The sequence below is a fragment of the Sturnira hondurensis genome, unplaced genomic scaffold (genome assembly GCF_014824575.4).
Source record: "Sturnira hondurensis isolate 20B ecotype Veracruz unplaced genomic scaffold, ASM1482457v3 Scaffold0001872, whole genome shotgun sequence".
Classification (NCBI taxonomy): domain Eukaryota; kingdom Metazoa; phylum Chordata; class Mammalia; order Chiroptera; family Phyllostomidae; genus Sturnira; species Sturnira hondurensis.
The window spans coordinates 30,370,968-30,396,534 of NW_028074503.1; the positions used below are offsets into that span (position 1 = coordinate 30,370,968).

General features: G+C 49.3%; 1 protein-coding gene and 1 pseudogene across 2 annotated transcripts in view; one reads left to right on the forward strand and one right to left on the reverse strand.

Moving 5' to 3' along the window:
* Positions 1-6,205, forward strand: part of MALT1 (MALT1 paracaspase) — a 54,212-nt gene extending 48,007 nt beyond the window's left edge. For both annotated transcript variants that reach the window (XM_037035038.1, XM_037035049.1), the window contains 3 exons: positions 796-953; positions 2,196-2,321; positions 3,591-6,205. In XM_037035038.1, the coding sequence (XP_036890933.1) occupies positions 796-953; positions 2,196-2,321; positions 3,591-4,025 (719 nt within the window). In that variant the 3' untranslated portion in view covers positions 4,026-6,205. The remainder of the gene's footprint in view (positions 1-795; positions 954-2,195; positions 2,322-3,590) is intronic.
* A 156-nt stretch (positions 6,206-6,361) lies between these two features.
* Positions 6,362-25,567, reverse strand: part of LOC118980230 (transcription initiation factor TFIID subunit 9-like) — an 82,942-nt pseudogene continuing 63,736 nt past the window's right edge.

A 25,567-nucleotide genomic window follows, 5' to 3' on the forward strand; every position in this document is an offset into this window, starting at 1 on the left:
GTCTGGGTAAACGGAGAGCTGTCATAATTGTGAGAAACCATCAAATAGCCGTATCCGACAGTCCTGAAGCCCTAAGTGTACATAAGAAATATTGTAGCCCCTGGCTGGTGTAGCTCATTGGATTGAGCACAGGCCTGCGAGCCAGAAGATCGCGGTTTGATTCCCAGTCAGGGCACATGCTTGGGTTGCAGGCCATTTCCCAGCAGGGGACACACAATACATTGTGTCCTCGGCAGAGGCAACCATACATTGATTAAAAAAAAGAAGAAGAAATATTGCCTATGGTAGAAAAACAGTGAAACCCAGAAAGATCAGATTCAACAGCAACATAACTGTGAAAGGTTTAACAAACCATGGGTGGTGTTATGCTTTATCAAAAACTGTTTTCATGTAAATTGTGGCAATAGGAAAAATGCATTTGCAATTATATGTATACTTTTGATTGCCGCTATAGAAATTATATACGTGAGGGTATAAGAATGACAAGGAAACAGTAAATGAAAGATTTTTATTTGCTTGAACAACAATATTTTGGGGTTTTGTTTTTTCTTTTTTTAGATGGATTTCTAGAATACCCAGCTAGTGGGTACTACATACAAGGGGCCCACCCTTTAGAAGACAATTTCGTGTTTTTTTGGGGTCCCCCTTCATATGTTACTTATATAACATTTTTAAGCTAAAGAAAATGTTCTAACTGTATTTTGCCCTATAAAGAATGCTTGTTTGCTGTTTGCCATCAGCAAAATTCACTCTTTAAATAATTACTTATAACTTATTCTTATTGTCCTTTCTCAGAACTTCCAGAAAGTATGTGTCTGAAGTTTCAGTGTGGCGTTCAGATTCAGTTGGGATTTGCGGCGGAGTTTTCCAACGTCATGATCATCTACACGAGCATCGTCCACAAGCCACCGGATATAATCATGTGCGACGCCTATGTCACGGATTTTCCGCTCGTAAGTCTCGCCTTTTTTTAATGTAAAATCTAATGACATATCCCCACTTACTAAAAACTAAATTTTGGAAGACTTGAAGTTGTTGGTAGATGTAAAAGAAATGCATGTACATATATAACATATATAAATACATGTACTTACATATATAAATACTTACTATTTTTAGTAACAATGGTCATGTTATTTGAAAGCTAATTGCCACCATACTTTAAATTTTTTTAATGTAGAAATGTCTAAAGTTCACTCAGGAATTTCCCATACCCTCAACAGGATATCAAATGTGAAGGAATAAAATGTTATGCTAATCATATGTGAAGAATAATTAACATTTAAAAACTGTTAATTCCAATATGAGTTATTACAATAGTCTTTTTTGTCAAGTTATGATAGAACAGAAACCTAGTTCTGTTCTTTCCAAACACTTAGACATGATTTTTTGTGTGTTGGCCAAAAGGAGCCCGTGAACTTTGCTGCTCTTTCCTGTATGGGTGTAGGAAGTTGAGAAGGAAGCAAGGAGCAAGACAAATCTGAAAGATCATCTTTGCTACTGATAAAGCCTGTGGGGAGGACATTACTTAGTGTGAGAAGTAACGCACTGAACTGGCGCTCACTGAACCCGAGTCAGGTCTGCCCTGCTCACAGCAGCGCGGGCCAGGACGGGCTCCCTGGGCGCTGGGCAGTGCAGAGCCGGGCTTCTCTCTGGAGGGGCAGAGCGGGTCTGCTCTTGGCTAGGTTGGCCCCACAAGAAGGGAGAAGGAAGGGCTGCCTTTGGCAGGCCCACTTATTCTTCTTAAATAGAGAGGTCACGTAAATCCTTCTGCACCTTTCCAAAGCTGGTAAATGAGGAAGGAGAGAATCCAGGAGTCACTGCATGGAGCTTGTAATTAAATGGCATCTTGAGTAGGTGAAGACATATTTCTAGGGGTAGTTTGAAACTAACTGTCCTGGGGTGGGCTGGGGTGGGAGTAAAAAACAGAAAACTGTACTTGAACAACAAATAAATTAATTAAAAAGAAAAGAAAGTAACTGCCCTTTCAGAGCTAACTTTTTAAGTGTTCCGTCACAGAATTTAAAATTCCTATTATTACTAGAACGTTGTTTTCATTGTTACTTTAGTCCTGGGTAAATGATTATTTAGGCCAATATTCATGAGAGAACAAGACCTGTTAAACTGTCTTATTGTCACGGACGACGCTGTGACTTCCATTGATTTCATTAACAGTTGCCGATTGATTTTTGCAGGACCTAGATATTGATCCGAAAGATGCAAACAAAGGGACACCTGAAGAGACCGGCAGCTATTTAGTATCAAAGGAGCTCCCCAAGCATTGCCTGTACACCAGACTCAGCTCGCTGCAGAAGCTAAAGGTCACTGTTTTTCCTGTTCAAAAGCAATGGGAAGTGTGATGAAAGCAAAAATTTACTTTGGCTTGTGAGCCTTGTACTAGGATGTGCTGCTCCACTGAGTGTACAGTCGAAGTAGAGATAAGTGGTCTACAGCGAGTCTTAGCAGTGACCCTTTTCGTGTTTGATTCTGTTTCTGACGCGGTCTGGAGGGTCTGAGCACGAAAGTATATGTGATTGCCCTCCGTGTTGTTGAAAAGTTAGATACAGGGTGTGATCTGCTTTTAAATATCTCAGCATTTTCAAATAATTGCTTCCTAGTTCTGTGACTTTCTACAAAACAAATAGCAAATTAGAATTGGTAATTATTTGATCTTTTTTTCATTTCCTGCTAACTTACAAAGCAGAAGCTACCTCTGCACAATTGAGCTTTCTCATAAAAGCGTGTCCTTGCCAGCCTGCGTTTTTAGTTGCTGTACAGCTGCATGAGCACGGGATGCATCAGCTGGACTTGGGGAGTGGAGTGGGCGCTGTGGACAGCTGCGGAGGGACGGCGGACATAGACCTGTGGTCGCCCTGGTCGTAGCTGGTCTGCACTCTCCTTTTACCTTTGAACATCAGCCCACTTTCGGATTCAGTTCTACCGCCTGTGGTTGCAGATTCTTATGGCACAGTATTTAAAAACTGCTCATCTTTTGCCTTGGGCATAAAGCCAGATTTCTGTTTCGTTAAAGGGTCATTCCCAGTCTCTAGTAGTGAGGAACGGAGAGTTTCTGAAGCCCCACCCCTTGGAAAATACCTTCCACTCTTTGTCAAGAGTGTAATGCCAGACCTCTGTGATTTTGACCACCTTCCAATAATAAGAACTAGAATTATATTAATTCAATCAGTTAATTGGTTGAGGGAGGAGGAAGACGATGATAGTTGGCCTTTCTCCGGACAGGGAAAGTGGCAGGGGTGTTCAGCTTTTTGGCGTCTGGACCACGCTGGAAGAATTGTCGTCTTGGGGCACACAGTACATTGTGATCACAAAAAAAATCTCCTAATGTTTTAAGTAAATTTGCGACATTGTGTTGGGCCACCTTCATAGCCATCCGGGGCTGCATGTGGCCCGCAGGCCACGGGCTGGACGCCCTGGCGCAGTGAAGGAGGCCTTGAGGCTTTGGACCTGGAAAAGGAGAATGCTGGCGGATGGTTGTCGCTGCTTGTTTCTTTCTGTGCTTGTGTCAGTGGTACTTTAAGACCAATAAACTTCCACGGTTGGTAAAAATAACAAGCCGTTCTCCTTTGCAGGAACAGCTCATCTTCACGGTGTGTCTGTCATACCAGTACTCGGGGCTGGAAGATACCATAGAGGAGAAGCAGGAGGTGAACGTGGGGAAGCCCCTCATTGCCAAGCTAGACATCCACCGGGGCTTGGGGAGGAACACTTGCTTTCAGACCTGCGTCATGTGCAACGGCCCTTACCAAGGCCCCACGTCCACCCCGGCCGGACTGTACCACCCCTCCCAGGACTCCTTCCTTGGTGTCTACCGTTCGCATCTCGGGAACTCCAGCAGTGTCACGCCGTCAGACACTTGTCACTGCAGCCGGACTGCGGGGGCTTTTATTTCAAGTCACCACACACACCGGTACTCGTCTCAGTTCGGGGGAAGTAACGTGCCGGTGGAGACGACTGATGAAATACCATTCAGCTTCTCCGACGGGCTCAGGATTTCTGAAAAGTGACCTCCTCGCTTTTGAGAGTTCTAATTGCTACATGCCCCCAATGCAGCAGCAGTACTTGTAGAAAGTGAGGTGTTAACACATGTGTTAACATGCGCATGTGTGTGTGTAGAGAAAGGAAATAACAGCTGTTCCATGGCCAGCGAGGTCAGGACTCTGAGATGCTGGACTTTCATTATTTAATCACAGATTTCCTCGTCCTTTCTCTGTTAAGGTTTGGGGAACTGGCCGATTGGTTCTATGAGAGTGAGGTTTAGATGTGGATATGTTCATTTGTATATAAAAAAGTATTTTCATTTTGACTGCTCTGAAGTGAGAGCACTGGGAATGGCATTACTGCAGAATAAATCCCTGTATCTTTAGAACCAGAAAAAGGGTCTCTGTGACGATCAGGCTTGACCGGATTTTGTCAGCGGAGCAACACACCGCGACCTCCAGGTTCCCAGCCCCAGGGCTCTTCTGCTGCACCGCCTTCCCGACAGCGGTGCTTCGAGAGTCGTCACGTGTGCAGATGGGGTTCAAGACAGCGTGGAAACGTGCACACCGCACATGAACCGGACATGCTCAAGCTTTAGTTTGTGATTATAGGGCTTGGCAACAAATGTCAGTTAAGAGGTTCGTATGTAAATTTTATGTAGAACACGCGGAAGTCTTTCGGTCTAAGGTCATGAAAGCACATGAGCCATGAGAGTGTGTGTGTGTCTGGGAAAGCGGGACAGCGGGATGAGGGGAGGGCTGTGCTACCGGGAAAGCCCTGGCGTCCGCCTGCCCGAATCTCAGCGACACTGGATGTGTCTTCCTTGGTGACGTGCGCCTTCTTGTTGAATTTGACTCGCCTTGGGAGATAATCTCATCACCTTTCCTCCTAAACCTGTTCTGCCCAAAAGCGAATTTCAAGGGCTGCTATCAGCAACAAAGAAGAGATTGCACTTGTAACGGTAGAACATTCCACAAGGAAACTCGGGCGCAGACGGCCTCCCTGCTGTTTTCCACCAGACATTCAGACATTAAGGCCAGTCCTTTGCCGGCGCTCGCCCGCGGCAGAAGACGGGACACTTCCCAGCTCCTCTGCCAAGGCCCGTGTTGCGCTGACCCGGAACCAGAGACGTCACAAACTATAGACCAGCGTGTATGATACAGATTTAAAAATCATCAGCAGAGTACTAGCAAACTAAATCTAGCAGCGTGTAAAGAGGGTTATACACCATGACCAATTGAGATTCATCCCAAGGTTGCAAGGTCAGTTAACATCCAAGAATCAACGCAAATGATTCTTATTCGCAGTAGGCGTGTCGTATAAAGTCACTGATAATACTGAATTGGAGAGTACGCAGCCGTAGTCCCTGGGGGAAGTGTGCCAGAGTTGGAATTCGAACCCAGCCGGCCGGCCCCAGAGCCAGAGCCTCTTGCACTGCACTGCCCTGTCCCTGCCCACTCCATCCCCCGGTCGTCTCCAAGGGAGAGTGAGGACGAGAAGGTGTCGGCCTGTTCGAGCTCAGCTGAGAGCACATGCATCGGGGAACTCAGAGTCCTCACTGGTCTGCACACATCTGTGAATAATCATAAAAGTGCCGTGAGTGTCGATTTAGGGATCACCAATTGGCGAATTCACAAATTCAGAATCATGAGTGATGACTGACTGTACCATGTTCATAAAGGACAGAATGACCACATGATTGTGTTAATAGATGCAGGAAAAGCATCCAATAAAATTCAGCACCATTCACGGTAAAAGTGCTCAACGAGTTGGGCGTGAAAAGGAACTTCAACTTGACCAAGGGCATCTGTGAAAAACCCGCAGTTAACCTCACACTTCATGGCAACGGACTGACTGCCGAGCGCTTTCCTCCGAAGGTCAGGAAGGAAAAACCATGTTCTCTCGCACCACCTCTACTCTGCATCGCACTGCAGGTCCCAGCCGTGGCAGTTAGGCAAGACAAAAATAAAAGGCAACCACGGTGGAAAAGAAAACTATATGTATTTACAAATGACGTGTCTCGGTATCTTGTTATGTAGAAAGTCCTAAGGAATTCATTTAAAAACTAATGATTTCCACAGGATATAGAACAGGTACAAGATCAATATAGAAAAATCAGTTGGGTTTTGTTTTTTTGTGTGTGTGAATGACAACTTTATTGTTTACACTTAAAAGCTGTTGGAAAACCCTGATGAATTCTATTAAAGAAAGTACAACATCTCAGTTAGAAACTACGGGTAACTATATTTACTCATTAAATACTAACGAGGTTTTCTAAAACACAACTTGAAAACATCCAGCACACGTGTTGAATTTCACCACAGTGGACTCAAGACCAAACACATGTTACATCAGGCCTAGGTTACAAATTGTCATAGTCATCAACCTCACCATGTTTTCTTTTCAATGCAGTTGGTGGTTCACTGGCAGTATTTTTGCCATGACACCACATTAGTGGTAATGAGAATGTTTTTGGACCCAGTTAATGACAAATTAGTCAGTACGTTCTCAACTGCTGATGTTGCAGGAACAACGCTGTCACAGCTGGGGACTGCAGAGTGGGCATTTGCACTGTATACCTTGGCCCCGTGAGGGGCGTTGGAGCCCCTGCTGGAGGGGCTGGTGGGCCAAGTCTGAGGGCACTTGGTCTGCTAGTGACTGAACTAACAACCACAAAACTTACTCTTCCCACAGAAGTAGGTGCCTTTGTATGTGAGGAGTCAAGTCAATACTTCAGAGTGGTCAAGCAATATCTATCAGGTGGCAATCTAGGGCCCGAATGTGGCTTGATCGGTTGCAGAAGGGTTTGATTTCTTTGCCTTGCAATATCTAATTAAAAACCTCTTGGGGGAAGAGAGGTAAAGAACTGGTCGACGTGACACTTGGGTTGCTATTCGCACACCCACAGGAGCTTCCTTAGCACGGCGTGAGTAAACTTTTGCATCATCTAGAATTGTGGTCACATACTGGAAGGGGAGCTCCAACGTCTGGTTTATAACTCTTCGCTCGTATTCTGTCATGCCCTTAGCCTTCAGGATTTCTGCCATCACCCATGCATCTGTTGGCTTTCTCTTGGGCGAAGCCATCGTGCCAGACTCCGTGATGTCCAGGGATCAGGCTTCTCAAGCTAAATCACCCTCATTAATGTGTTTCAGTACTAATCTTGAGACAAGTTATTTGTCTAGCGTGGTCTTTTCAGCCCCTGGGGTGCTGGTGAGCAGGATGTTGGGAAACACCGTGGTCCCCAATGCGATGACCCTCCAGTTTGAGTTCTTTACTAGCAATGAGCATTCTGAAATGGATATTTTCAAAAAATTCTATTTACAGTAGTATCACAATGAATGAAACAACAAAATATATTCGAAAGAAATTTTAAAAGACCTAAATAAATGGAAAGACATCTTTGTTCATGGATTGGAGGGCAACATTGTTAAGGTGGCAACATTGCCCAAACTGCTCTACACATTCAATGCACTTACTGTCAAAATCCCAGCTGGATTTTTTTTCAGGAATTAACTAGATGATGATAAGTTTCATACAGAAATGCTAGGGGCCTATAGCCAAAACAATTTTGAAAAAGAACAAAGTTGAAAGATTCACACTTAACCAATTTCAAAACTTACTACAAAGCTACACTAATCACGACAGCATGGTACTGCCATAAAGATAGATGTGTAGATCAAGGGAATATAAAATACAGCTTAGAGTTTGGAAATAAAGCCATACATTTATGAGTTGACTTTTTGATAAGGGTACCAATACTGTTCAGTGAAGAAAGAGTTGTCTTTTCCACGTAGTCCTAGGAAAACTGCATGACCATATGCTAAAGCGCCCTGACCTTCCACCATATACAAATGTTCACTTAAAATGCATCACACACCTAATTAGAAGAGCTAAAACTAACACAAGAAAACAGAAGTGAATCTCTGTGACCTCAGGCTAAGCAATGGTTTCTTAGACACGACACCAAAACCACAAGCAACAAAGGAAAAAATTGGACTCCTTCAAAATCAACTTCTGTGCTTTAAAGAATGCTGTCAAGAAAGTGAGAAGAGCCCTGGCTGGTGTGGCTCAGTGGATTGACCGCAGGCCTGCAAACCAGAGGATCACGGTTCGATTCCCCGTCAGGGCACATGCCTGGGTTGCAGGCCAGATCCCGGCGGGGGACACACAAGAGGCAACCCACACATTGATATTTCTCTCCCTCTCTCCTTCCCTTCCCCTCTAAAGATAAATGAATACGATCTTTAAAAAAAAGAAGAAAGTGGAAAGATACCCTGACTGGTGCAGCTCAGTGGTTGAGCCTGCCGTTCAATTCCCAGTCAAGGCATGTGCCTGCCACGTGGGCCGGGTCCCTCGTTTGGGGTGTGTGAGAAGCAACCAGTTGATGTATCTCGTACATGGATGCTTCTTTCTCTCCTCCTCCATTTCCATCTCTAAAAATAAATAAAAATCTTTTTTTTTAAGTGAGAAGACAAGCCACAGACTGGGAAAAGAATTTTGAAAATCATACCTGATAAGGGACTTGTATCCATAATATATGAAGAGTTTTTATGATAAGACATAACACACACATACATATATGCTGCGCTTAATTATGGCTCTTACAGAGCAGTGGCCTGTGACTTGTCCCCAGGCTGTGGTGGCAGAAATGTCCTCAATCTGCACTGGAATGGGGTGGCCTCTAACGCCATGTGATAATTGAGCGATTGAAATGTAGCTAGTGTGAGGAACTCCGTTTTTTCCTTTCAGTTTAGCCACATCTGGCTAATGGCTTCCGCATTTTGCTACAGTGAAAAGTGGGGATAGAAGGTAGGGTAAAGGGACTTTGACTCCTCACTTTATACTTCTCTATATATTTGAATTTTTAAACTAAGCATGTATCAGCCCTGGCTGGTGTGGCTCAGTGGATTGAGTGCTGGCCACCAAACCAAAGGGTCACCAGTTCGATTCCCAGTCAGGGCACATGCCTGGGTTGCAGGCAGGACGGGTCCCTAGTTGGGGGTGCATGAGAGGCAACCACACATTGATGCTTCTGTCTTTTTTCCCACCATTCTCCTCTCTAAAACTAAATAAAATATTTAAAAAGTAAACAAGCATGCATCTATCATTTTAAAACATTTTTAGATAGATAACTAAACAGATGGTGCAGTTTTTGTCTTTTCAACCAGCCATTGCTTTTCTTTTACTTAAATCTCTTATGCCAATTGCTTTGTAATATTAGCCTAGGATTTATACTTTGGTGGAATTTAGTCAAGGTGACCTTTCAATACTAATTATGAGAAATTGATTATGGTAAAGGCTCACTTAAAACCAAAGCTAATATTTTACTCTCTAGACAATAACTAAGAATTATGAAGCAACATTATAAGTTATGTGCTTTTCAATAAAAGAAAACTGTCAATACATGCTATCATAGAAATACTGTCTATCTGGAGGTGAACAGGTCAAAAGCATGCCCCTAGGAAAGAAAGCACGTAGAGAATGCTGACACGGACTAACACAGAAAGATGCATTTGCACCGTTGCTTGTTCTGCAGTCTCCAACGTTTATTCCCAAGTCACTGACTTGCACATGAAGCAACAACGAGGTGGTGGTCTCTTCACTAACCAAACTGTTCTGACTTGTCAAACTCAAGAAAATCTGATCATGTATCTGCCGCTCTGATAACTGATATTGACACACAGACGGTCGGAAGTTTCGGATCACAAGATCTGACTTTTTAAGTACTTTTCTTAAAGATTTTATTTACTTAGTTCTAGAGAGAGGGGAAGGGAGGGAGAGAAACAGAAACATTGATGTGCACGAGAGGAACATTTATTGGTTGCCTCTCCTGTGTCCCCTACTGGGGACCTGGCCTGCAACCCCGGCATGTGCCCCAACAGGGAATGGAACCAGCAGCCTTTCGCTGCAGGTGGGCCCTCGATTCACTGAGCCACACCTGCCAGAGCAGGTCTTTTAAATACTTTCATAAGGGTGTTTTTTTAAACAAAAGGACTAATAAATTTTGTTGGTTTTTGGTATTTGAACAGTCCCCCGGTGTTTATATACTACCATTGCTTTTAACTGTCACTTGATGCTGGACTCTCAGAAATTACAAATCACCTTTTTGCATTTTACTCTGTTTACCTAGTACCTAGTTTGACATTGTGGATCTTATTCAGACCTGACTAAAATATATTTATAATACCTTCCCTTGAATTATATGATGAAGTTCTCGATACAATATTAGTAAAGCCCCTGGCTGGTGTAGCTCAGTGGATTGAGCGCGGGCCTGTGAACCAGAGGATCGCGGTTCGATTCCCAGTCAGGGCACATGCCTGGGTTGTGGGCCAGGTCCCAGAAGGGGACACACAAGAGGCAACCATACATTGACATTTCTCTCTCTCCTTCCCTTCCCCTCTAAAGATAAATGAATTAAATCTTTAAAAATATATTAGTAAAGAAAAATACACCCAGAACATGAGGATATTTCTGTAAACATATATGATTTTTTCCAACCTGACAGCGTGAATTGTATTTTGGCCTCAGACACAAAGTTTGGCTCCTAAGGAGGTGGTGGAGTCGTGTTCACTCCTGCACGCACCCAGCCTCAGGGAAAGCTCCTGCCTCCGCTGTTTCAGTAGAAGGGATGGTTCATCCCTGTTCTCCAGGCTCAGGATGTAAATATTTGTGCAAAAGAAGGAAAGCCAGCCTTTGGGGTGGGTGCGCCACTTTCTATAAACCGGGTACAAAGGTTTCACACTCAGGGTCTCATTTAAACTCCGCCTTGCAGTTCAGAGATGAAGAAACTAATTGCTAGGCTACCTCCCCCCCCCCACCCCCACCCCATGTGAGTCCGCCCTGGAGAGCCCAGCTGGCGAGTGGCAGAGGCGGGAAGACTGCAGCCCCGGGGCAGAGCCTGTCACTTCCACGGCGCCGCTGCTGCTGCTGCGTGTCGGCCACGCAGTCGTGGCCGAGGGACAAATGCTGCATCACCTCACCAGGGGTGTGGCACTGAAGGCTCGTCCCACGTGGGCTTTCAAATATTTTGTGTAAGAGAGAAATCTTTGAATGAAACTTGCCAGAAACCACCCTACTGTGAAACAGGAGGAATGGCCTCTTGGATTTGACCACGCGATCTCGGTGCTCCTCCAACACAGCCGAAAAAGAGCCAACAGCGGTTTTCAGCAGCGTTAGTGTGCGAGCCGCATGGCTTAATAGTTCATTCTAAGTACATGAAAATCGTGTTTAAATATTGAAACATTAGTCTTACAGGAGAAAGTAATTTAACACCTCTAAGGGTGGAAGCCACGGGCCATGTCCCAAAACTTTCCAAAGGCCTGTGTTCCCCTGAAATCAGCAACGTGGCTACAGACCATGTTGTAGAACACCCAGCAGAGCTCTGACAGGGGAAGCTCTTAAAAATACTTTTAAGTACTTTCGTAAGCTTTAGTTTCACCACTTTCGTCTTTGGGTAGAGTGGTCATCATTGTTTTGCAAAGACTTAACGGCTTCCCTAGAGACTGATTATTTACGACAATAAATGCCTTCTATGTGCGTCTCTGTCCCCCTGACTGGCAGAGTCTGTGTGGACCTTATCATCTGACCTCACTGGCCTCTACTCTGTGCCTGGTTTGGACAAGTGACTTTGTCTCCCTCCCCAACTTCCTGTTCTAACAGTGGACCCCACACCAGAGTCCCATGGTTTTCAAACTGAACAGGGTAGCTTCTCTCTGGAAGGGGTGTGGGGCCCCTTGCCTCCATTTCATCCAGACCAGTTCTGCTTCTCTGTTTACAGACCGCCCGTGCCAGTCCGCTTGGGTTTGCGTAGAAAGTTTCTCAGCCAGGAACCAGGGTCTCTCCTCTCACCAGATGCTGCCAATGCTGAGAGTCCTCCCTCACACCCACCACTGTCCCTGCACCAGCTGGGGACTCCGGGCAGACTGCAACTCTGAGAAGGAAGGGGAGGAAAAATGCCCACCGAGCTGGGAGGGCTTCCAGTCTCCTTGTTAAAAGGAAGGGTCCCACAAGCCAGTCCATCTGAGCGGCTGATGACGAGTCAAGGCCAAGTGAGCAGGTACTGACCAGCAGTGCTGGCCGACAGCCTAAAACTTAGCCTTCAAATCTTCTTTGTCATTCAAGATGGTGCCGCCTGACACCTCCCCTATGAATCAGTTATTGCTAACTAGGTGTTAAGTTTCTTAAACCCCAGTTTTACACTTCAGTGCCACCTGACCTGTGGTGGCCGTGGGCGGTATTCGGTTTCTAGGCGTGGGGTGGCCTGGACACCAGCCGCCAAGGCAAAGGATGCTTGCTGGGGAAGGCTAGGTGGGCAGCACACTGGGTCAGTGGCCCATCCACACACTCCCTGGACGCCCAGCTGTGTAGGCAGCCAACTCCCAGTCAAAGGTGGCTTTGTAAGCATGGTAGACACCAGGGCAGGCACCCGGATGAGTGCAGTGGTTATGAACCGGGCCTCGCGGGACTCTGTATTTCAGGCTGGCTTTCATGATCACCCCCTTGGCAATTGGCAGACTCTGAAAGAGGTCAGAAGGGGGCAGGGCAGCACCATGTTAATATCTGGAAGTTGCCTGGATCGGGTGGGAATGGCCTGGAGACAGGAGAGCTCTTGAGAGACCCTCTCGGTGATGGGGACTGACAGGGGGCAGAGCTCTGTCATAAAGGAATCGGGGGCATGTGGCTATGGAGCAAAGACAAGCCCGTGACAGACAACCCCAGGGAGGCGAGGGACAAGACCCCTACCCTGGGGACAGTTGAAGCTTACCTTGCCCATGGGGGAAAGAACACAGTCCTGGTCATCGGGGATGGCTTGGTATTAATAGTGTCCGCCTGCACTCACACAGAGGAGGGCTCAGACCAGTGAGAAGGCCTAAGGCCCTCCGAGCAGAGGGGTCCCGTGGGGATTCAAGGCCCCCCTTTCAGGGCTCGCACTACCAGGCCCCCTGGGCCTGGTCTTGCTCTGGGGCCAGGCCTCCCTGGGGCTTTCCCTCTGGCTGAGTTCTGGGGACGTGGTGAGCTGGGACGCCCAGCAGAGGGCAACACAGGCTTGAGTTGGTCCCCGGCTCTCAAGCAGATTTGCAGGTTCTGAAGTTTCTGTGGGAAAATGCATCAAGGAGGCAATTTTGTGTCTTTACAACCTGGAGCTTCCCCTCACACTGAAGGCCTGCCCATCCAGCCCAGGACCGGATGCAAAGACAGGGAGAGGGTGGGGGCCCCAAGAGGGCCGGGAGCCAAGGACCCGGTAAGGAAAGGCTGCCAGCGCAGCAGTGGGCAGGAGGCAGCCAGGCTCAGCCCAGCAGCAAGCCAGCCCTGCGGGTGGCTGTTCCTGTCCCCTGTCCTCTCACCTCCGCCAACCTGCCACCAAACAGCACAGAAAAACAGGAATGAGCGCCCCAACTGCTGGCCGTGGGCGTGGCCACTTGTCCCTGGATCCCGTCTAGGGAGGCTTCTGCCTCCACCCACGCCTCCTGGGGCCCCTCCCGGGAGGACTCAGGTCAGGGGAGCAGAAGAACCTACAGCTCCAGCTGACCTTTGAGAAGCCTCCACGCACAGCCAGAGAACCAGGACTGCAGAAGGCTTCCCAGAAGATATGACTCTGAATAAAAAATTACTTTAAAAAAAAGAAGATGTGACCCAGGACTCAAGCCTTTTAGAACTGAGTTCAACCATGTACTTCTGTAGTGATTTTTTAAATTGCGGTAAAATAGAGCTAAGATAAAATGCACCATCTTCACCATTTGCAGCATCCAGTTGCATAATGTTTGGTGTGGTCACATTGTTCCCGCCCTAGACTTGACTGTGGTTTCTCATGTACAGAACCTGAGGCAGAGAGAGAGAGACGGCGAGTGAACCTCTGAGAAAAGACAGACCTGGGGAGTAGTTTCACTGAGAACAGCGTGGAAGGAATTCCAGGGTGGTATGACTGTGCACCTATGAATTTCTGGGACAACTCTGCCCGGCACTGGGGCGCGGGCAGGGGAGTGGTGGGGGTGTTACACCCTGTTCATCTCAGTCATATCTCCCCGCCCCCCTCTACCTGCATTGGCCAGACAGGACCGCAGCTCCCCTGGAAGGGGCCCCCTCCCACATTCCAAAAGGCTACTTTTGGAACCAAAGGCTACTCAAGATCCCCTGAAATGTCACTTTGAAAATAATCTGTACAATGTGTAATTGGCAAGTGATGAGACATTATGACAAAAAGAAAGTTTTAAGCAGTCAAATGCCTTAGACATTAGACACTTGGTCTTCAATGTGCTAGGAAGCGAGCATGATAGAACCTGCACCCCAATACTAATGGCAGGTACCGTGTAGACAGCACCTGCTAGGAGCCTGGCACTGGCCTAACGACCTTGCTCATGGGTCCCTGGCAAAAGAGGGGCTGTCCTCAGCCTGTCCCAGAGGAGGGAATGGAAGCCCAAGGCCTGCCTGATTCACCCGAGGCCACAGAGGAGGACCAGGGTGGCACCAGGGTTTGGGCCCTGGCAGACTGGCTCCAGGGACGTGGCTTTGTGACCTCGCCTGTGCCGACTGTGTACTGGAACGCAGCGAGGAGATGGCCGGGATGGCCCTGTCTCTGGGGCTCAGCAGGGTCAGAAAGGTGAGTTTCCCACCTCTGAACGAGGTCAGAAGCACCCGCTCTGGTGAACGAGGATCGCCCCACAGCTGTCCATTGGGTTGGCCACGTTAATTTCCACGTAAAACCGTCAACAAGGGTTGTCCGTGGAGCTTTGGGGGGATTCACCCGCAGTCGTCAACCATCCCCTCTTCCTACCACACGCCTCAGTGTGTGGGGGTGGGGGGGGGTCACCAAAGGACCTGAGAAAGGCCAGTGTTTTAATGACCCAGCGTGTCTTGGGATATGCTGCCTGTGGAAGACTGTCCTCAGTCTGTCCCTCTTTTTCATTCTTGACTTCGCTGCCCATCTTCTTAAGGGACTTGACCCTGAGAGTACTCAGCCAGGATGACTGATTTGCAGCGAGTGTCGGCACAAATACACACACTTTCCTTTCCCCCCCTTATCTGTTCCTCATTTTTCATCATTGAGTCCTTTCATTCATACATACAAGTGGGTGAGATTTGAATGTCCTTCCAGATATGAGTGTTTCGACAGATACTGAGTACTGAAAACACAAAACCCAAACAACAAAAGAGCCTGCGCGTGAAGACAGCCCTGCCTGCCATCTCCTGTGGGCCGTGGTCCCGTTGCCTCCTTTCAGGTTCGTTTCCTTGGCTTTCCTCCCTATCGTCGGTGTGAATGTTGCCAAATGCGGCTGCACTACGTGGCTTTGGGACTTCCGCGGACCCTCTTGCCACAGTGGTGTGCCCACGTGTCCGCTGCCTGGCACACTTACCCAGCCATCCCTACAGCGAAGCGTGTGCCGCTCTCCCGCTGCAGGGCCCCTCCAGGACCCTTGCCAGGAAGAGCCCCCCTTAGCTAGCTTGTCCTTCTGGCTTCGTCAGCATGGGCCCGTGCTTTGCAGAGAGGAGACGACATGAATTCTGTGTTTGAGGGATGCCTTTCTGCTCCCAGTCTACTGGACCAAATTAAACGTCCATTTCGGTTTCTTTTTTTGTTGTTTACTTTTTGTTTTTTTATCCTCACCCAAGAGTATGTCTTTATTGATTTTAGATAGTGAGGAAGAGGGAGAGAGAGGGAAAGAAACATTGATGAAAGAAAGAAACATCAATCGGTTGCCCCGCCCCCACCCAGCGGCCCCCAGTATGTGCCCTGACTGGGAATTGAGCCCGAAACCTTTTTGTGAAGTGGACGATGTTCCAACCCACTGAGCCACCTGGCTGGGGCGGTTTCAATGTCTTTCAGCCAGGGCTTCCCAGTCTTGGCACTGCTGAGACTGGGGGACAGATCATTCTTTGCTGTTGGAAGCTGTCCCGGGGACGCTGGGATATTTGTGGCAGCCAATCACCTGGCCGCAGCCGACTAGATACCACCAGCAGCATCACCGAGAGTGGTCACACCCACACACGTCTCGACATTGCCAAATGTCCTCCGGGAGCACTGGCGTGGGGAGAGAATTGCTGGTCTGGTGGTTAGAAGCCGCCAGTGATGTCACAGAACACCCTACGGTGCCCCGGACAGCTGGCACAGCAAAGAACTGCCTGGCCCAGGAGGTCACTGGCGCTGCCCAGCCCGGCACTGGCCACATCCTTTGCGGGGTCTGCAGCCCAGCACATTCTTATCTGACACACCTCTCGGAAGAGCCTCTCCCTGTGCAATGAAGGGATTGGAAGGACTCTGTAAAAAGTCAGAGCTTTGAATACGGAAAGCGGGCTTACCCCAAACCTGGGGCTTTCCAAACCTTCGTCTCCATGGAGCTAATGACCCCTTCAAAGGAGAAGGGTAGCAGGAAATGGGGCTCCAGGGGAAGTGACCAGCAGGATGTGGGGGCCTGATGATCCTCGTAACCTCAGCGCTGACCCCAGGGGCCCCGGTTCCTGTGGGGTCTCCCACGGGGGACTTCAAAGCCACATACTGGGAGGGCAGCAATAAATGAGGTGCGTGCTGCAGGGACAGCCAGGAGCCAGCACAGGTCTCAGGGGCCACTACCACATCTGACCACAGGCTGGACTCCTGGCCAGGACCCTCTTGGAGGTTCTGGGTGCCACCTCCTTGTCTCAACTCTCTGGGAGGAGGCGAGACTCCCCTCCCTTTGAATGGAGCTGACTTGGGGGTTTCACAAGCTTGGAGGCGTTTGGAACCAGTTTTCTCTGATGAGAACTCTTCCCTCGAGCCGGGTTCTCTGCGAAGCAGAAGGAAATGCTGGCGTTTGGGGTATGTGGCTCCCTTTCCGAGCTCCACGTTCGAACCCCAAGTCAGAAACGCTCTTATCGGAGACAATCACAGAGAACCGCCTGCACTCTGGCTGTCAGAAATTCATTTTCCTCTGTCCCCCGTGCTGCGGCCCAGGCTCTCTCCCCAGGGGCGTCTCCCTGTTGACCTGTGTAGCTGGACTTCAGAGGGCTTTCCCAGCTTTCTGGAGGAAAGAACTTGTGCCGCTCCGAGACCTCAACCTGCAGCTAACTCAGGAGAGCCCCGGGACCTCTGCCTTTGCCCCCAGTGCGGGGACACAGGCGCCGCTGCCGTCTGCACACTTCAGACCCACAATGGGCCGCAGAGTCAGAGAGACTGACATCATGGGGAGATGGCCATCAGGCAGAAGTTCCTCCCCGTGGCGTCCCAGGGAGGGAGGCAGGATAGTGGCCCCCGAAGGCACCCGCATCCTAACCCCTGGAACCTGGGAAGGTTACCTTCCCTGGCAAAGGGGCTTTGGCAGGTGTGGTGAACTGTCTCAAGTGGGGAGATTGTCTTGGACTGTCTGCGTGGTGGATCAACACCATCACAAGGGTCCCTACGACTGGAATATCAGGGGAGCTAGAGAGGAAAGTGGGGGGGGGCAAGATGTGGGGGCAGAAGCAGGGGTTGCAGGGACACTGTGCGGCCTCACACCCAGGAACAAAGGCGGCCCGTGGAAGCTGAAGAGGTGAGGAAATGGGCGGCCCCCCACAACCCCTACAGCCCACTGGGGTTCCTCCCGGCACCCACTCTGCGTCCTCGCTGTCAGAGTCTCCTGTTGCCCATTTCAACCTGATTTCAGCCATAGTCACATGTCGGGGAGACAGGGGAGAAGGGGTGATGTGAGTCCTCCCACTCTTCCCCCTGTCATCCTGCTCACTGACCAGCCCAGAATTGTTCTTCAGAACTCCATTCCTTCCCCACCTTGGGGCAGATAAGGAGCCTTCCTCACCTAGGACATACAGAGCAAACCAGCTTGTTTACAAGGGAGATACCCTGCTCCAGACGTGGGGGGTGGAGGCACTTTAAGGAACTGCCTGCTCCTGCTCCTGACTCCAACATCACACTACTCAGATTAATGGCCACCACTGGAGTCCTTTCCAGCCAGTCACCTCCGGGGGATTTTGTGAGGATCTGTGAGTTAGCGTTTGGAAAGAACTCTTTGAACTCAGACATAAATAAAAAATCTCATGGCTAGAAAATCTGATGTCTTGTAATGAATCATTTTAAAATCATGCCCTGGCCTGGCTGGTGTGGCTCAATGGATTGAGTGCTGGCCTGCAAAATCAAAGGGTCACTGGTTCGATCCCTAGTCAGGGAACATGCCTGGGTTGTAGGTGAGGTCCCCAGTAGGGGACACTCCAGAGGCAACCATACACTGATGTTTTTCTCCTCTTTCTCCCTCCCTTCCTCTCTCTAAAAAGAATAAATTTTAAAATGTTCTTAAAAAGAAGACAAAAAACTTTTATAAATAAATAAGTAAATAAAATCCCAACAGTTCTTAAAAACACATGTTGCTCCCCAGTCATAGCTATTAGGTACTTACGTGCATGTAATTCCATACACACTATGTACATAGCTGCAGTCACAGAACGCAAATGAAGTACCAGGCAGAGAGTGAAGTTCATTACAGACAGGATCTTGTTGATTTAGGGAGACAGAGGTCCCTGTGACCCGGGCTTCCTGGGGTCCCCGGAGACACGCAAAGCCCGGTGCCTGTGTTTGCGTGGACCCTGGCGTCACCAACAGTGGGAGGAGCTCCTCGCACAGGGCCAGGCGCAAGGTGGGGACTCGGTGACTGAACGGCTGGCATTTGTCTTCATTGAGACCAACCGACTGGAGAGGCCGAGCTCGCGTCAGACGAGCTCAGGCCGATGGCATCCACACTGCCCGGTTCTCTGCTCTTCAGGTAATTCACAGTAACAATGCTTGGCGGCTGGAATCGGTTCCTCAGACCCAGCCTTTTCTTCCTCATTCTCTTCTCCTCGGCCCCCCTGGCTCTTGCTCAAATATGTACCATCCAGGGTGGTAGGGCAGTGAGGACTGGTCTGCAAGCTGCTTTCTGAGTATTGTTTCTCACCCAAGTACAACCAGGAATGGCGTCGAGCGCTTCTCAGAAGTACCTTTATGGTTTGGCTCCATTTCTTGGAAAAGGACAAAAGGGAGAAGAGGGACTTTCAACTGTGGGACAGCAGCGCACGTAAGTACAGAATAACACAACTTGTGTTCTTCACTAGGTTAAGATGGGGGTGGGGGAGGTCTTTGCACATACATAGCCACCGGGTGGCACTGTTACTCTCCAAAAGTGCTTTGGGGGTGTGAAAGGGTGGGTGTGTGCGCTGCGGTGTGGTGTGCATGTCAGTGCGTGAGTGCGGTGGGTGGTGTATGTGTGCACACATGTTGGGGGTCAAAGACAACTTCCCCGTCATCGACCCACCACCGCTCTGCTCGGCAGCCCGAGTCTGTTCTCTCCCCTCCTCCCCCCTGCATGCACACCCCCCTTCTTCTCCATCAAGTTTTTTATTCTTGAGCACAAATTAGGAGAGAGGAGCAAGAGAGCCCAGAGCACATCATGAAACAAACACCACACCGAAGGCATTTCCCAGGACGCCTTGGGAAGACATGGGGTCCTCGCTCCTCTGCCTCCCCATTCACTCCCTCACTCATGTTTTCTAGCCCCCTACCCCCCATTCCTCTCCAGCCCTAAACAGGTGATGCTTTAGTGCTTCCCCAGGAAGGCGGCCCCATCATTCTGGCGATTTCCTTTGAATGGTGCATTCATTTGAAAGAGAACTCCAGCCCTGGCTGGTGTAGCTCAGCAGGTTGAGCACAAGCCTGAGAACCAAAAGGTCGCTGGTTCGATTCCCAGTCAGGGCACATACCTGGGCGGGCCAGGTCCCCAGAGCAGGGGCTTTGTGAGAGGCAACCATACATTGAAGTTTCTCTCCCTCTCTTTGTCCCTTCCTCTGTGTCTAAAAATAAATATGTTTTTTAAAAGATTATTAAAAAAAGAAAGGAGAGCTCTAGATGAGTCAAAACCTCAGAGAATGACGCTTTAATGTTGACTCTCCTACTTTAACTGTTTCATACCAGACCTGGATCCGGAGGACACTGCGGGAGCGCACTGCCCCTGCCCCTAAAAAACCCCACCAGAATCTCCTCTGTCTTTGTGTGAAGTTCTCCTCCAAGGCCTTTGAACTCCAGGCTTGCCCCAGACCCTGGGCAGTATGGTCAGGACAGCAAACCTCACATTCGAGCAAAGACATCACTAGTCATTGATCTTCTTCTTTCTCCACCTGCTTAATGGGCATTAAAAGCCATCCACTGAAGGACCGCCTCCAGCAGTTTCCAAATGCACTGACATAATGGACTCGTCTCCATCCCTCAAACCCCCAGGGACTCAGGGCAGGCGAACCGTTTAAAATGCTGTCATGATGCAGGCCAGGCAGCCCGAGCTCTGGCGAGAGCTTGCGTTGCTGAGCACTTGGAGTTCAAATCCAGAAGGCAGTGTCTGACCGGCTGGGTGACCCTGGGCGAGCTGTGGAAGCCACCTGAGCTTCCTTGTCAGTATCTGCAAATCAAGGTTGATAATCCTGGTGCGCTGACTCACGAGGAGCCTGGAGATTACACGGGCACACTCCCAAGGCGAAAAGGTCAAAGGCAGTATTACTGTGCACCTGGCGGTCGTTCCAGTGCACCTGGCTTGGGCTAAATGTCAAACGCACATGGATCACCTTAATCCTCACAACGATGCGATTTTGCAGAGGTTGAAAGTGAAGTCTAAGGAAGTTAGTGTTTCATGGGCACCTGAACGGTCTGGGGAAGGCTTTGCTGGCTATTGTAAGGAAGGTGCTGGTCTGAGGTCTCCTCCCTCACTGTGAGGAATGAACTGGAGACTTTTTGTCGATGTGGGGTGAGGGGTAGGTCTGAGGAGGGGTGAAATATAGGTTTCCGTGCTCTGCTGCACTGGCCCCTGAGTATGTTCCTCTGTGTTTGGTGGTGCAGCAACAAGAAGGAGACACCTTAGGCCCTGGCCAGGTGGCTTGGTTGGAGTGTTGTCCCGATGTGCCAAGGTTATGGGCTCAAACCCTGGGGGGCAGGGCACATACAAGAATCAGCCAGTGAATGCATGACTAAGTGGAACGACAAGTTGATATTTCTTTCTCCCATCCTCTCTCTGTCTAAACAATCAATAAATAAAAATTTTTCAGCCCTGGCTGGTGTAGCTCAGTGGATTGAGCGTGAGCCTGCGAACCACACGAGCACGGTTCGATTCCCAGTCAGGGCACATGCCTGGGTTGCAGGCCAGTTCCCGGCAGGGGACTTCTGAGAGGCAACCGTACATTGATGTTTCTCTCCTTCCCTTCCCCTCTATAAATAAATAAATAAATAAATAAATAAATAAATAAATAAAATTTGAAAAAAAAGAAAAAGTCACCTGCTAACGTGGGTGACTGAGTCCCCTCCCTGTGACACTTAGCCTTGTGACATTTGCCAGGTTGAAACAAGGATCTCTAGGGAAATGGCATTATGGGAATTACCAAAAGCAACACGTCATCCCTCCAGAAGACTTATATTTTAAAGGGACTTAATTAAATGACATGTGTGAAATGCACTAACGCCTCACTCCTCGGGGAGGGTCAGGAAAAGTGGCCACTATAAAATTTAGATCTGGAAGCTCACATTCTCAAGTGCCAAGACAGCTACCGGTGACTGAGAACAGGGACTTTCTAAAAGGCACTGGAGGTCCACTTCCCCAATTTTGCTGATGTCTTTAGGACCCCTTCAAGGCCATCCGAACTTATATTTTTAAGACTTTATTTATTTATTTTTAGAGAAAGGGAGGAAGCGAAAGAAACATGGATTGGTTGCCTCTGATACATGCCAGACCGGGGACCGAACCTGCAGCCCAGAGGGCCATCAGAATTTTTTAGGACTACAAAGAGGATCAGACACTTTCCTTTGTATTTGCAGAGAGAGGGGGAGATAACAGATAAATGTGGGAAGAAGGAAAGACCGAGGGGAGAGACGGACATGAACTAGAAGGCGTGAATGAAGCAGGGCGGGGAGGGGACCACAGCCAAATAGGGACAGGAGACAGAGCAGAGGAGGGTGACGATCTGGCAGTAGAGAGGACTTTGGAGGGAAAAGACTTGCAGAATCTCCTTGAATAGAAATGCTAACAAGAATACCTAGTTGTTCCCCTGGCTGCTGTAGCTCAGTGGATTGAGTGCAGGCTGTGAACCAAAGGGTCATTGGTTCGATTCCCAGTCAGGGCACATGCCTGGATTGTGGGCCAGGTCCCCAGTGGGGGCCACATGAGAGTCAACCACACATTGATGTTTTTCTCCCTCTCTCCTTCCCTTCTCCTCTCTCTAAAAATAAATTTTAAAAAAATTTTTTTAAAAAAGAATACCTAGTTGTTTTGACAGGGCTGGTCAGAAAACGCCGACTGAGCGTGAGGACTCGGGGCTGAGGGCCAGGATAGCAGCCAAGCCGGGCTGTCAGGGCCTGGCCGCCTCCTCTCCATCAAAGGGGACGGACGTCTCCAGCCCCTTTCCAACATAACACCTCCTCCCCTGCCGGCCGGGGAACAATGAGCTCCCTTATGCCCGCAGCCCCGTTCTGGCCTCCTTCCTCGCTGGGAGGGGCTGGGGACTTTCAAGACTCCCCATCCCTTCTGGACCAAGGCTTCTTGGGTGCCCCCAGCTCCCACCACCTCCGAGCAGGGAAGGCTCTGGAAAGGCGGCTCCTCCCTTCCTTCCCCCACTGCTTTTCCCAGCGGGGCCTCTTCCCTGTGGAGCCTGGCCAGGCGGGTTGCCGAGGGAACCAGCAGCCGGCCCAACCCCCTTCCCCACAGAAATAGCCAGAGGAGAGGAGTGAAGGATTAAATTGCCCTCATCTCTAGGCCTCCAAGGAGGCTGGGGGGTGGGGGGGGCAGCCAGGGGGAGGCAGCAGCTCCCCACTGGCCCAGAGGGGGGCCGGGGCCTCCCTCTCTCTGCTGCCCACCTCGACCCTCTCTCCTCAACCACAACCCCCCAAAGAGGGAGACCGAGGTTCTGCTTCCCTAACTCGGGAAGGGAAGGCGAAAAGTGGTGCTCTGCCTCCCGGGTTCCCTGTTCCGCCCTGCTCTCTCCAGCTTGGAACCAAGGAGGAGCCAGCTGCCTTAGAGAGAGAGGGACTCGATTTTGTTTGGTTCTGACTCATCAGTGTCGGTGGAGATGAGCCACATCACCTACCTGCCGCCCAGGCGCTGCCAACATACACACGCAGGTGTGCCTCCTCACGGCGCCTCAGGGTCAGGGGCTCTCCCCAGCCGACTTTGGTGTGGAGTTCAGGCCTGCCTTACAGCCTTTGGTTCAGGGGGTCTCCTCCCCAAATCACACATTAGGGCACGAAAATTTTATTTATTTACTTTAAGAGAGAGGAGAAGTGAGGGAGAAAGAGGGGGAGAGAAAGAAACATCAATGTGCAAGAGAAACATCAATTGGTTGCTTCTCCCAGGCCCCCAGTTGGGGACCTGGCCCACAACCCAGACACGTGCCCCAACTGGGAATCGAACAGGCGATGTTTTGGTTCACAGGCCATTGCTCAATCCACTGAGCCACACCAGCCAGGACTATGAGTCACTTTTTTAAATGCTCATTTCCAGGCTCCATCTATGCCTACAAATGCAGATTCGATTAGTGTAGACTGGGACTCAGGGAGAGAGGTACGTTTTAAAGTCACTGGTGATTGTGCCCTGGCCAGTGTGGCTCAGTTGGAGCATCACCTCGCGGACCGAAAGCTCAGGGGTTCAGTTCCATCAGGGCACATACCCAGGTTGTGGGTTCAATCCCTGGTTGGGGCACATATGAGAAGGCGACCTATCGTTGTCTCACTATCTCTCTCTCTTTCCCTGCTTCCCGTCTCTCTAAAAGCAATGAGGGGAAAAAAATGACCTTGGATGAAGATAGGCCGGTCCTAAGATGAGGGAGCAGAGTCCCAGTGGGGCCAGGGGCCGGTCCCCGCTGTCACTGTTCACAGCAGACCTGGGGCAGCAGCCCCGCTGTCTAGATTTGAGGAAGGTGTTCTTCCGACCACATTACTGCTTAAAATTTTTTCAATGTAACACAGGCGATTTAGGAAATGTATTAAAGTATATACTTTACAAAAGTATAAAGAAAAAGATCACCCATAAATCTCAACACCCAGCTAGGCACTGTGAACATTTGGGATTATGTTTTCATCTATTTTCACATAATTTACAAAAAGCTCTATGGAGTATTCAGCTTTTCGTCCGCTTTTTACCCCATTATAACAAGTGGGATGGGCCCCTTACGCTGCTGAACAAAGTGTGAACTGGCCATTTTTTGGTAGGCTCTTTAGTGGTGAGTATTGAGAATACTTTCAAATGATCACCCTTCAGCCCACCTATTCCACTTTCAGAAATCCATCTTCAGGAAACGACCCCATGCATGCACGCCAAGAAAAATTACTAGCAGAGGCTTTCTCTGGAGTGTTGTTTGGAATCGCCAAAATGACCGACCTCATCATAAATGTACAAATCTTACAGGGGCTGCTTAGTAAATTGGGGCTACTCACCAGATGGAATATGAGGTCATCACTGAAAACCACATTTTCAAAGAACGTGTACCGACTATGATAATTCCCCCCCCGCCCCCGCCTACCACTGACCCCCACAGGCCCTCCAAATCAGGCTAGAAAGCCAGGACATGCAGAATAGGGAAACTGAGGCAGATATTGAAAGGGCCAAGTGGTTCACAGCCACCTGGTAAATCGCAAAACCCCATCCTCTGTAGCCAAGGACACTTAGGAGTAAGTGGTTTACAGATCTCCTCCCCAGCCAGAGGGTGCAGAGCTCAAAGCCCCCTACATGGGAGACAGAGCAGAGACGTGATCAGTGTCCTTTGCCAACCACGCCCAAGGAAAGAAGTTAAGGGGTCCGTCTTGTTTGGGATCATCAACATAAAGCTGATGAATATTCTGTTGAGATCCTTCCCAAGAAATCCCCTAACCCCCCAGCCTTTTTTAAAATTTTATTTATTTGTTTATTTTTAGAGAAAGAGGAAGGGAAGGAGAAAGATAGGAAGAGAAACATCAATGTGTGGTTGCCTCTTCCAAAGGCCTAACTGGGAACCTGGCCGGCAACCCAGGCGTGTGCACTGACTGGGAATTGAACCAGAGACACTTTGGTTTGCAGGCCCGTGCTCAATCCACTGAGCTACACCAGCCAGCACCCCACCTCTACATCAGCCTTTAAAATCCCTCGAAACAAAAGACGCAGCACGTGTTCCCTCAGCTCAGGAGCACACCAACGCCTTTCCCTTCTTCCTCTCTCCTTCCCTCACAGGCACACACCTCCTAAACCCTAAGGGCCCCCACAAGACCTGCAACCAGGGGGCACTGGACAGCAGCAGCTCATCCTGGGTTAGCCCCTTCACCTGTCCCCAAGGCCCCCTTTCAAGCAGCCCAGCCCAGCCCAGGCTTGTTTTCCCGCCCAGTTCCTCTCCTGTTGCTTCTCCCCTCCTGGGCTCTTCCTTGTCTCACTGTTCTCATCTTTAATAAGACCTCCTCTGAAAGTCCCTGGACTTGTGAAACCTTTCATGCACGAGGTCAAGAACCTGCACACTCCCATCCGGCCCTAAGTGGACCCACTGTGGGCTGTCCCCTTATGGTAACACTCCACGCCCTGGGACATTTGTCCTCAAGTGTGTCTTATCGAAGGATCCCTCCTCTGATTTTGCTGCCACC